General features: G+C 34.4%; 1 protein-coding gene across 1 annotated transcript; it reads left to right on the plus strand.

The window, feature by feature from the left end:
• The first annotated feature begins 1,317 nt into the window (after positions 1-1,317).
• LOC132553682 (uncharacterized) lies at positions 1,318-9,229 on the plus strand. The gene is made up of 9 exons (XM_060217942.1): positions 1,318-1,517; positions 1,908-2,178; positions 3,600-3,731; positions 4,116-4,287; positions 4,852-5,039; positions 5,355-5,600; positions 7,794-7,908; positions 8,619-8,757; positions 9,049-9,229. Exons 1-9 carry the CDS (start codon positions 1,318-1,320, stop codon positions 9,227-9,229), a joined length of 1,644 nt encoding a protein of 547 aa, XP_060073925.1.
• The last annotated feature ends 4,551 nt before the right edge of the window (positions 9,230-13,780 follow it).

Here is a 13,780-nt window from a genome sequence, read left to right on the forward strand (position 1 = left end):
AGGGGATCAATCTTACTTTAGTTTACATAGGAAAATTACATTTCTGAGCATATGTATTTAATTCTATATGTAGTTCAAACAAGAATTATTGTGACATATTGACATCGCCTGACCATAAGAGGCTGATGGACGGGTAAAAAATGGGTCAAATGGACTGTTACGCAAAATTCATATTTTTAATTACGTGTACAACGTAATTAAAGTTATACTTATTTAACAAAATCATTTCTATGACATGTTACAGGAAACATTGTGACTCAGGTGACTGTTAAGGTACTTTGGATTCTGGGTATTTATTGAATGTGTTGCGTGCGTGCCTGAAGGAGCACATAATATCAATGTTCCCTTAATGAGACGTTATAGTTATCCGTAAATCACAACGATATTTTGCCTTGGGTAAAAATATATATTCACAAAATGTTTACTAAATACTTTCATACTATATCTCAAATAAGAAACAAAAGCTATTGTAAAACAAATTAAAATGATATGTCTTATTTGTAAATAGGAAACAAAATCACTTTCAAAACCACTGCTTTCAGTGAATATTGGAGTGATTGTCATTTTGTTTTACTGTTTAGGTACAGGTTGAAATGGCTTCATGTTATAGTCAAACATCGCCATATTGTGCGTGTGGAATAGTTGCAGCTGTTGGCCGGGACGTGTTTCAAATCTATACCTGTAATGATGAAAACCAAATCAGATTTACAGCATGCAACGACAGTGTTTTGAAGGCTGAGAGGATATCGACAGATTCAAAGGGATATAAAGTAAGTACCCCCCGGGAATAAATCAGTATATTTCATAACAACCATGAAAAAATAAATTTATTATTTCAAACGTAATTTTGAAACAGCAAAACAAATATCATTTGTAGGAATCAATGTGTGTCTTATCAGTACGTAAAAAATAATTTCTATTGATGTTATAAAATAATACAAAACAGGAAATTGGTTTTTTTTCGATATGCAATAGTCATTGCATACGCAGGACCATTTCGATTCAATATACATATATATTTATATTCAAATAAAAAATGTGGAATTTCCAGTGTCCGGTGAAATATATTAGAATAACTTATAACAGCATGTCCAATTAGGCATTAGCACTTTCATTCCTGAATCTTCATGGTGCTTGATAAATTGCCTAGATACAATGTGTTGTTTTAAGTTATTCTAATATATATATACACACATACATATAAAGCATCGCACTCTTCATCTTTAGAGTTCACGTCATAGCTAATTATTTTTTTAGATTTATCTCCCCACTGGGGCGACAATAAACGTGAAGTTACGTGGAGGCAGATATAAATATATGATGGATATTGATGTTTATCCTACAATACATGAATATCGAGGAAATATATCAGGTCTTTGTGGGAATTTGGACGGAAATAGATGCAATGATTGTGTCAACAAAGGAAGCCAGTTACCCTGCCAGAACCCTCCGCCAGATCATGCAAGCTGTTATGGGGGATATAATTACCATCCAAACTATTTCACAGAGTCGTTTAAGTAAGTATCCATAACTCTACTGTAATTTGATCTTGATTCATTATTTATGTTACAATTTGTAAAATACTTCACAAACTCATCAATCCAACTGTTCCGTTTAAGTGGTAAATGGTCAATATGTCACATTGTGGCATGTTTCAAATTAAACATTTACCACCATGGAACAGAAAATTGATAGCTCATCAAAATACACTTTTAACAATAAAAAAATCACATTTATTTTTGAATGAAACTGCATCATATAACTGTTTCGAGACTCGAAGAAAGAATCGTGTTTAATCGTTTTAGCCGAAATATTATCAAACGTAAATATGTTATTACAAAGTCTTTAAGGTCTTTTCGGAAATTTTGAAATTATAAAAAATAAAACCCCATATGAAACATTGACAGACTCGCCGAGGAGGAAAGTCTACTGAATGTCGAACCAGACTTGAATCTCCTCGAACCATACCCAAAATCCGAGCAAGTGTGCTTTTGTTCCCATGCTATAGAGACTGAGGCTGACATAACTTCCCCAACACCGTGTTCCTACAGACAATACACCAGCTGTGGTAATCAGAATGACATGGCTTGTATTCTACAGGGAAATTCAGGAAATGTGAGAGCAAAGAGAGACGTCCGAAAGAATACGAATTTTCAAGATCATGAAAGAACAAAAAGGGTATTTTAGTTTTACATTCAGTATGATTTTGATAAAAGCTTGTTCTTTATGCCGGAACTAAAAATGGCTATTATGCACACATTTTAGACATTCATGTAGAAAAAGATGGTTAATACAATTCCTTCTTTATAGGTTAAAAATGGCATTTTGCGGGACATTGCTAGTACAATTTCACTACAGTAAGGAGCACAAAGAAATCTTGTTATTCATTTTGGAAAAATAAATTCAGAATAACCTTTACATATTCTACATTCAATATGTGTCAACACATTTAGTATTTCTTAAGTTTTGTTTATTTCGCTCCGTCAACAGCCAAGGTCATATTGAGGTACGATCTCCTCTTTATAGTTGCTGGCTTGACTTCATCACTGAATAACATATTGGAGGCCCCGTCGCATGTCATAAAAAGCTATTGCGACAATAGTTATTGTTAAAGGGACATCACTGTACAAACATGAATTTCATTATTAATTGAACATGTTTTATATACTTCCAGTGACGTTTCTATACTACCCCGATATTTACAGTAGATTTCCAATGTCCGGTATGACCACTTCTTTGATTCTTGAAACCCCTCTCAAATTAAGATTCGGTGACGTCACAAGATAGTTTTTAAAACGAGGCAGTTCATTTTGTAAACATGAACATGTGATGGTAGGCAGAGGCGACAGCGACAGTATTTATACATTAAGTAAAATCACGTTTTTCAGCACCGGAATTTGTGGGTGTGGCAACTGTTATTTGGTATATCGAGATTGTTGATCAACAGATAAGGATTTCCTTTATATGAGTATAAATTAGCCTCTTTACGTGCATTTTCAGCAAAAACTGTCATTATTCATAAGGTGATACACTTTATATGTGTGTGCAACAATAAAAGATCAGTGAAAACCGTTTTACTGTGATGTCGATTTAAAAAAAAAAATGCCAGGATATACTGGTGCGTGTTGCAGCTTCCCACGAAACAAACCGCCACGGGGTGGGGGTGTCAAACCTCGGATCTTCACTGAAGGTTATGTGGGGCAAACCTGCAATCGACTGAGCTATAATGGCTCCTTGAGTACATCCATGTTTTCCTCGTCTTTTATATGTGTATGAAATAATTGATCATAATGAATTTCACAAAACAAGGTTTCGTCTTCGAGAATAAATCATTTATAAACAACTCAAGTGTTTCAACATTTGACTTTTAATGTTTAGAGTTAGATATATCTACACGTGTAAGAATTAGACACTGTACTCGTGTTTCAACATTTGACTTTTCGTGTTTAGAGTTAGATATATATACACGTGCAATAATTAGACACTGTACTCGTGTTTCAACATTTGACTTTTAGTGTTTAGAGTTAGATATATCTACACGTGTAATATTTAGACAATGTACTCGTGTTACATTTTCTTCATCTTTCGATACGTTAAAGGCTGCTGTTATGACGGAAAGCGAAGCGACTGCTGTCTGCAACCTTGCTCTGATGGCTTCACCCATATACACTGTATGTACTAATATGGGCATCCCTTCTTCAGAAATCCAAACATGCACAGCGGATCTGATGGTAATAATTAATTGTCATTATTGTGATGAACCATTCTTAGTTAAGTCACTTTTGATATACTATCTATACTGTCGGACATGTTACTCTACCTTTGTTTCATATATTGGTGAACTTAATTCCGATTAAATTGAAGCAGAAATGTTTTACTACTTTCTGTAAATAAATGCTGTTGTCACAGCTTCATTGGTAATTTATTCTCGATTACGGGTTTTTTTTTTTTTTTTTGTTAAGATTTTATGCAGGCTACATTCAGTAAGAAGCATGGACTTTTTCACCCAGTAATACATCAAGATAATGTTAATTACAAATAACAACAGTGAAACAGGAGTTAATTTCGACCTAAACACTAAACCTTACACACATAATATTTTTTTCGTTCTCAAGTTGACCGGTGATAGTAACTGGACAGCGTATGCAGTGGACAGATTCCAAAGCGCTTGTCTGGATACTGTTACAAAGAATTCAACTCTCCAAGAAAATTTTCCTGACGCAGTAAATGTGATAAGAAACAACACGTGTCCGGGCAGTTGTTCTGGGAAAGGAACTTGTAACGGTGGTAGGAGTATACACTTACTTACAAAGCTACAAAACAGGAATAAATGTTTAATTCAAATAGCATTCTAAATGAAAATGTAAACAGGTATTATTTTAATACCTTCGGATTAGCTGATTGACCTCTGGCTGATACTGGGGGAAGCATTTTGTTCTCTTCTTTCTTCTTAAATAGACATAACTCGCTTCCCTTTCTAAATATCTGTTGTCATTGGAGATGAAACCTCTGGCGGAGGAGTAAGAAAGGACATCATAACGGGGGCGATGATCAAAGGGCGGGGGGTTGATTTTTAAACATTGTTTTCGAACATATCGTTGCTAGGAATTTAGAATATCTAGCATACACAACGGTGAGAGCATGCCCGTAAAATCAGAAGCGTCGGCAATGTTTTGAAATACATAGCCCAGTATTGTACAATACATAATGCAAATAGACAGTATCCGATTTCATAGTCTTTCCCTGGCGATAGAGGAAGAAGCTCAATTGGATATTTCGGATACAAAATCCATTCAACCAGATGCCATCTAATTGCTCCATACAATAAAATAAATCGCTCTATATTTTCAGGGGCTTGTAGTTGTGACGAAGGCTTCGCATCAGATGATTGTTCTTATGATTTGAGCTTGCCATTAGCCACATTGGGTCTCGCAAATGATGACTTGTGTGATTTGCGATATGGTTGTGATTTAATCGTGATCCAAGGACAAGATTTTCCCTATGGTAGAAACTACACATGTCAATTTACGGGTCAAATGGTTAGTGACTGTAATTGTAAATGTATATAGCTCTGCCAAGGGCATGTGTTTACACACTAGCATGCTAACTTGTTCTTATTATTATGTACAATTTTCTCATGTGATGTTTTCCTACAATCTTCATTGTCCATTACTTTTTTGATAAAGAGACAGTTTGCATCCATATTTTCTTTCTTCGAACAATAAAGACAATAAAGTTTTCGGAAAATGTTTGGATAAACGAGACAATACCATGAAATTAGGTAAAAAGTCATGGGATCCGATTTTCATTATTCAGAAATCATCTATTTATTATTCCAACTCTGTCCTTTTTAGACTTTCATCAATTCAACTGTACAGACATTGAATGTCCAAAATGTAACTGCCCAGTACCAGAATCTTTTTGAACTACATTGTGACCTCCCGGATGTGGAAAGCCCGCCTGAGAGACTCGGTGTAGAGTACAGTGTCTCTATCGCTTTGGATCCGTTTGATTTTGGTACGGCATGGAACTTTGTCGTATTAGACACGACCTGTCAGGCATTCACCAATGAGACAGGAGCTATATCGTTTCTACTTCAGGTATCCGAGAATTCGTTATCTTACCTGTCATGTATTTATTATGATGTGTTGCTTAATTGAAGTTAAGGAACTGATATTTTATTTGTTCCGGTGCTCAAGGTTATATGCTACCTTAGTTTTAGTTTTACACCTCTTAACACATTGTAGTGAAATACACCTCTTAACACATTTTAGTGAAATACACCTCTTAACACATTTTAGTGAAATACACCTCTTAACACATTTTAGTGAAATACACCTCTTAACACATTTTAGTGAAATACACCTCTTAACACATTGTAGTGAAATACACCTCTTAACACATTGTAGTGAAATACACCTCTTAACACATTGTAGTGAAATACATCTCTTAACACATTTTAGTGAAATACACCTCTTAACACATTTTGGTGAAATACACCTCTTAACATATTTTAGTGAAATACACCTCTTAACACATTGTAGTGAAATACACCTCTTAACACATTGTAGTGAAATACACCTCTTAACACATTGTAGTGAAATACACCTCTTAACACATTTTGGTGAAATACACCTCTTAACACATTTTAGTGAAATACACCTCTTAACACATTTTAGTGTAATACACCTCTTAACACATTGTAGTGAAATACACCTCTTAACACATTGTAGTGAAATACACCTCTTAACACATTTTGGTGAAATACACCTCTTAACACATTTTAGTGAAATACACCTCTTAACACATTTTAGTGAGAATACACCTCTTAACACATTGTAGTGAAATACACCTCTTAACACATTTTAGTGAAATACACCTCTTAACACATTGTAGTGAAATACACCTCTTAACACATTTTAGTGAAATACACCTCTTAACACATTGTAGTGAAATACACCTCTTAACACATTGTAGTGAAATACACCTCTTAACACATTTTAGTGAAATACACCTCTTAACACATTTTAGTGAAATACACCTCTTAACACATTTTAGTGAAATACACCTCTTAACACATTGTAGTGAAATACACCTCTTAACACATTTTGGTGAAATACACCTCTTAACACATTGTAGTGAAATACACCTCTTAACACATTTTAGTGAAATACACCTCTTAACACATTGTAGTGAAATACACCTCTTAACACATTGTAGTGAAATACACCTCTGAACACATTGTAGTGAAATACACCTCTTAACACATTTTGGTGAAATACACCTCTTAACACATTGTAGTGAAATACACCTCTTAACACATTTTAGTGAAATACACCTCTTAACACATTGTAGTGTAATACACCTCTTAACACATTGTAGTGAAATACACCTCTTAACACATTTTAGTGAAATACACCTCTTAACACATTTTGGTGAAATACACTCTAACACTTAACACATTGTAGTGAAATACACCTCTTAACACATTTTAGTGAAATACACCTCTTAACACATTGTAGTGAAATACACCTCTTAACACATTGTAGTGAAATACACCTCTTAACACATTTTAGTGAAATACACCTCTTAACACATTGTAGTGAAATACACCTCTTAACACATTTTAGTGAAATACACCTCTTAACACATTTTAGTGAAATACACCTCTTAACACATTTTAGTGAAATACACCTCTTAACACATTTTAGTGTAATACACCTTTTAACACATTGTAGTGAAATACACCTCTTAACACATTTTGGTGAAATACACCTCTTAACACATTTTGGTGAAATACACCTCTTAACACATTTTAGTGAAATACACCTCTTAACACATTGTAGTGAAATACACCTCTTAACACATTTTAGTGAAATACACCTCTTAACACATTTTAGTGAAATACACTTCCTAACATATTTTGTGACACTTTTCCATGAATATAGTGCCTGATTTTGTCCCGTGAAGATCCTTCATCAGCACGCTTTACTAGAACAGTTAAAGATATTTCTTTTCGCACTAGTGGTATGTTTAATAGTGATAAAATGCTGTATAATTCACCAATAGTCATTTACGATAAGTTGTTTTCTTACAATGTAGAATCATTCGTCTAACAGGACAAATGATTCCTGCAGAATTGCGTCATAGTGTATTACGCGTGCGCAAATAATACATCATCTACCATTTCCGTAATGCTGTTTTTGATGCACATTTCTCCAATGTTTTGGTGTTCTAATATTGTCATATTTTTCTGTGAAAAAAACTTTTACATGGAAATACTTTCGCTTCAGGAAGGGTACTGTTTTATCAATGGTGAATGTGTTTTCGAAGGCACACATAACAAAGACGACTTTTGTAAGGAGTGTGACAGCAAGGAGAGTATCTATACCTGGTCTGAATCTACAGGTAAATAACGTTTGATGACGCTTATATATGTTTCAAAAGTAGCACCGTTTATGTGTGTTTAAAAGAGATACATACTTGTGAACCGATAATCATTTTACTATTGCAGCTGTTCTCCCATTTTGTACATGATCCATTGTCAATGGCGCTTTTGCGTTAAGCATGACTTTGTTGAAATTCACTCGCAAAAGTTTATAAACACCCGATCATTGTTATTTTGTACAAAATTATCTCTAGTTTGTGTTATGTACAGTTGTTAACAGATGCAAAAACAACAGAAGAATGTCTGAAAAATCCTGAATCAAATTCAAAACCGATTTGAAAATAGAAGAAGGGACAAATAACACGGAGAGCCTAAAAAATGTACATTGATTAGCAACAGACGTTTAGGAAGGGTAAACGTCTTCTGTTTCATTGACGAAACCTTTGAATGTAAATATAGGTAAAATCAATCAACTTAGAATCGAAGTTTTAACTAAACCATCAGACAGAGGAGTTTACAGTTTTATCTGCCTTACAAAAAGATACCGCAGACTCTAGCGATGATGTAAACGGCGTAATATGGTTGTTCCATCCTCCGAATACACTAGGGTTCTACGGAACATTAAGCACATGTAAATATCTAGAACCTTTTCATAATTATATGTAATGATGTGATGTGATAGCTTTAAGTAGCTTTAGACAACCTCTATGTTCCTATCCTCACGTTCCAGAATGTTCTGTTAGTGACCTAAGTACAGGAGGGGAGGATACCTCCAAAATATCCATGATAATAGCGGTCACGTGCTCTTCTCTCTTTGTGATAATACTTGTCGGCGTTGGCGTGTGTTACTGGAAACTAAACTCAACCAGGTAGGTATTTAAAATGTTACTGAATAAAGTAAAACATATAAATAGTGTCCATTCAGTATTCCGAAGTTCTGATGAAATAATTGTCACGGGTCAACACACATCAACTGATATATATCATAACTAGATTGATTATAAAATTACGGTCTTTTTCACCAAAACATAACTAACATTCTTTAGTAAAAATATCATCTCTAAATTTTGCGATACAATTATAATTCCAGGAAACTTATTTGAACATAATGATCAATATTACATGCATCTGATAATGACATTGAATCTTTGAATACTCAGGGAATCTAAGAACAGGAGCGAGTCCGTTACATTTTCTGCGAGGACCGATACCGTAGAAAACATTTTATTCAATCCATATCTGCATGCTGATATACAGAACAAACATCCACCAAGAGAGACCAGGGCATTGTTCCTTAGAGGAAATAAGACCGAGCCATATCCAGTTACTGAAAAGATTTGATGAAGTTTTCGAGAGGATTCATTTTCGAGAGAATTTACAGGTACTCTAAACCCAGGTCTTTATATGTCTTTGTCCACGAAATGTTTAATATAGTAAAAAAAGACATGGTTATAGCACTAGTAGATTGTGTGAGAAATAAGTATTATCAACAATTAAGTGCCAACGAAAATTATCTTTTTTGAAAACCACAATATTTGAACCCCACGAAAAATGAATGATTTTACACTATTCTGTATTAGATTGGAATTAAGTGTTTTTCTGCAGATATAGACATGTACATCCTTCTATCCTTCTATCAATGTAAATAGAGATGTGTCTTGTCTGCCGGAATATTTGTTGTGTTCAATAAACAAGCTACAAGACATTTGATAAGTTGAAAACGTTATTGTCTATAAATTTGAAGATGATATAAGGCAAATCTATTAGAATATTGATCTTACATGCAATTATTTTTGGGAGGAGGTTTTACGTCTCATAAAACACTTATTGTATAATACCTGTATATATGTATATGCATGAAGAAAATGGCTTGTCCTGAGTTATTTTTGTCGTATTTCATGTGCCAACTTAAATCATATGTATAGTAGAAAGCAACAACAGAAAGGGAAATAACTCCTATTTCCAATATCACTATGTGCTTGGAAGCCGTCGATAACTGACCGATAAACAAACTTATGGTTTAAAGAAATACTTGCTGCTACAGATTAAGGGAAGGTTTTATGGTCATCATAATGATCGCATCTGGAGTACATTGTTTGTGCAATATAAAGTTAAACGTGTGTTATTCTTGATTTTTGATGTTTTTCTCTTGTTCAATCTGTTACCAGTCTTTGAAATTGACACAACTTAGTTGGAGATTTACGTTGAGAGTGTCGTCGATTTAACAAAAGATATTAATATTGGAATTTCTTTTTTTCATAATTCGTCCTTGTTTTATCAAATCTGACAAAGATTTTTTTTACTTGTCTGTGTTTTGTTGGGTTTTTGTTTTTATTTTGTCTTCCCTCTTCATTAAGCGCACGCTTTTGTTTTGTTGCTCGTTCTATTACGTAAAACCATTCAGTTTTTAATACTGTTTTTGTTACAAAGAATAGGTTACCATTTACCTCTATATCAACATTAATATTTCCGGTATGTATTTTCTGTTTGCCCAACAAAATGAATGTTTACACGTCGGTAAATGTCGATTCTGACGGCCTTTTGAGCCAAATTGAAATCAGCTTATTCGCTATTTCATCAGCTGTCAGACTGTCAGGTGTTTATGAAATCCAGTGAAGGTCGATCATTGCCCTTTTAAGTAACGTGCATATAGTTATGTAAATTGATAATTATATACTTCCTTATTGTAGTTTGGTGTGTAAATTGTATCTTTTACAGATATTTAACCTGACTGTCATTTTATGTTGTGCACCTCATTCTATACGCGTCTTTCACGGTCATTTTGTTTTTTTATGGAATAAACCTAATTACACCTGGTTGTTTTATGTGTATTTATATTTGTAAATCTTGTAGGCTACAACCTGTACAGCTGAATAGCTAGGGACAGAAGGATTATAGCTAGGGACAGAAGGATTATAGCTAGGGACAGAAGGATTATAGCTAGGGTCAGAAAGAGTATAGCTAGGGACAGAAGGAGTATAGCTAGGGACAGAAGAAGTATAGCTGGTGACAGAAGGGGTATAGCTAGGGACAGAAGGATTATAGCTAGGGACAGAAGGATTATAGCTAGGGACAGAAAGAGTATAGCTGGTGACAGAAGGGGTATAGCTAGGGACAGAAGAAGTATAGCTAGGGACAGACGAAGTATAGCTAGGGACAGAAGAAGTATAGCTAGTGATAAAATGAGTATACCTAGGGACAGAAGAAGTATAGCTAGGGACAGAAGGATTATAGCTAGGGACAGAAGAAGTATAGCTAGGGACAGAAGGATTATAGCTAGGGACAGAAGAAGTATAGCTAGGGACAGAAGAAGTATAGCTGGTGACAGAAGGAGTATAGCTAGGGACAGAAGGAGTATAGCTAGGGACAGAATGAGTATAGCTAGGGACAGAAGGAGTATAGCTAGTGATAGAAGGAGTATAGCTAGGGACAGAAGGAGTATAGCTAGCTAGGTACTGAAGGAGTATAGCTAGGGACTCAATGGGTATAGCTTGTGACAGAAGGAGTATAGCTAGGGATAGAATGAGTATAGCTAGGGACAGAAGGAGTATAGCTAGAGACAGAAGGGGTATAGCTAGGGACAGAAGGAGTATAGCTAGTGATAGAAGGAGTATAGCTAGGGACAGATGGAGTAGATATCTGAAATTTCCGAAATATCCTGCCTGTACTTCTCAAGAATAGCGATAGCTGAGCTTTCGAAGTACAATACGGCCACCTGTCGACCACTTAGATTTTCCGAGCAAAACCAAGGACAAAGGGGAGTCAACATGTTCCATTATAAATCAGTCTCGGATATCAGATAAAGGTTTCGGATTTTCCTTGTTTTGTTTTTGTTCTTTTTCATTTAGCTATTTATTTATTTTGTTCGTCAATTTTGAGATGAATACAGAAAAACAAGAGGAAGACAGGCGGCCACTTTCGATGTTGACAGTGAGTTTTGGTTATCGCGACCTATGAATAGTACTGTATGGTTCATTCTCAATATTTAATTAAATGACCTACTTGTCTCCAAGCCATCTCGTTCATTGTTCACTTTAGAACTTATGAAAATAATAACATGGCTGACTGGCAACAATTTGGGATATAACAATTAAATACTATTAGGCTATCACTATTTCTCGACAGGTATTCTCAAACAACACGTATTTAAGAGCAAATAAGAGGAACAAGAAGGGAGAAGATTCAATGAGAGAGATTAAATGTGGATCATACAAGGTTGTACGAACGATCCCTTTGTAATCTTAATCTGCTTGAGATACACAATATAGATAGTAGAAATTTATTATAAAGATATATAGTATATGAGGTATATATATGTATTACATACGATATCATATCTATTACAAAGGATGTACACAAACTTAGAATATGAATCCAACATGTATGGTTGGTGTAGCTCCTTTTTAAAGGCTCGTGACCTGTTGATCCAGAGACAGAATGTGATTGTTATTGCCTGAACATTCGGATAACGTAAATAATGTAGTTCAAAACGATATGTAATCAGTGACCCGTGTAATTGTTTATATATATAGTGAATGTAGTGGTACAGATACTAGGGTCCTGCTCCGTCGTTCTCTCTGAACCGTTAAATATTGTAAACGTTCAAAAACCAAGTGGAAATATACCGAGGATGAAACCTTACAATTGATGTGTAGTTGGAACAAAAGGAGAGCGGATTTGTCAGCAAGTAAATATTTTTTTCTCCCTGAGAGAGAAATATACAACGTTATATATGGCCTTAAACTCCAGGTAAAGAATTTCCTCAATATCTCATTCTCATATCTTTGTTTTCAACATGACGCCAGTGAGACTTCTTAGTTCGAAGTCGTACGTCTTTTAGATGTGACGTCATTGATTTTATTACTGTGTTTCGTCACTTTGACCATCGGAAATGTATTACAGTGTTTATTTACTATATTCTAATTTGATCGTATAAAAGTCTTCAGTAGACAAAACCATATGTCCTTTTTTTACGAATTAAATAGCGTGTGTTATTAAACTTATCATAACTTCCGGGATCACCGTTTTCTCCTGATGGTTAATTGTACAAGTTTGTTCCCCTTACGCAACACCTTCACCGTGTTAAAGCCAACATTTGGGGGCAATAGTATTCAATATTTATTGTGATACTTGGCTTTATTTGAAGTTTACATTGAACTCAATTGTGAAAAAGTACACCAGGTTTTATAGATCAAAAGATAATGCAGTAATACACATAGATTGAACTATTACCCATTAACTGAACGGGAAACACAATTTTAATCCAATAGGCTCTATCTTGATTTTATACAGAAGAAAGCGATACGATACCGAAATGATACGGTTGGTTTGTTCTATAAAGAGTTAGTTTTGGTCATCGCTACCTTTGAATAGTACTGTTGGGGCATTCTCAATATTCAATTAAATGACCTACTTGTCTCCAAGCCATCTCCTAAATAGAATAACGTTTCCGTGAGCTTCATGTTCCGAGTCAGTAAAGTTAAAGGGATCGCGGATGTTATTTATTTATTTTTTTGTTTTTGTTTTTGTGAATATCACAGGGATCATAAGTTTATAAAAAATATCACGTGAGATAATGAAACAATAAGACTATTAGATTTACGTGAGACTCTTCCTTTAAGATTTAAAATAATTTAACTAAGATTGAAATTATTTCACTATTATCTGGAGAGAAAAATGGATATAGATTTTATTACTACAAGTTTACATATAACTGAATGTATTTCCGGAAAAAAATAAAAACCCGGAAATCGACAAAATCAATTTCTATTGCCCTCTACAACTACGTAATTCACCATACATTATTATAAGATGGTTTTATGATTTTGATAATTACCATTATCAATAAATAAATACTAATTCTAGGTTTAAGCAAAACGTCTAGTAATATCA

Source organism: Ylistrum balloti, unplaced genomic scaffold, assembly GCF_031769215.1.
Source record: "Ylistrum balloti isolate Yb309-2 unplaced genomic scaffold, AGI_CSIRO_Ybal_v1 Utg370344, whole genome shotgun sequence".
In the NCBI taxonomy this organism is placed as follows: domain Eukaryota; kingdom Metazoa; phylum Mollusca; class Bivalvia; order Pectinida; family Pectinidae; genus Ylistrum; species Ylistrum balloti.

What these genes read in the sequence shown, in the direction of transcription:
- LOC132553682 (XM_060217942.1), top strand. Translation starts at nt 1,318, where the DNA reads ATGATGGATATTGATGTTTATCCTACAATACATGAATATCGAGGAAAT. An exon ending in GAAAGGAACTTGTAACGGTG is followed by an intron (nt 4,288 to 4,851) that starts GTAGGAGTATAC and finishes CTATATTTTCAG; the next exon opens with GGGCTTGTAGTTGTGACGAA. An exon ending in TACCTGGTCTGAATCTACAG is followed by an intron (nt 7,909 to 8,618) that starts GTAAATAACGTT and finishes CTCACGTTCCAG; the next exon opens with AATGTTCTGTTAGTGACCTA.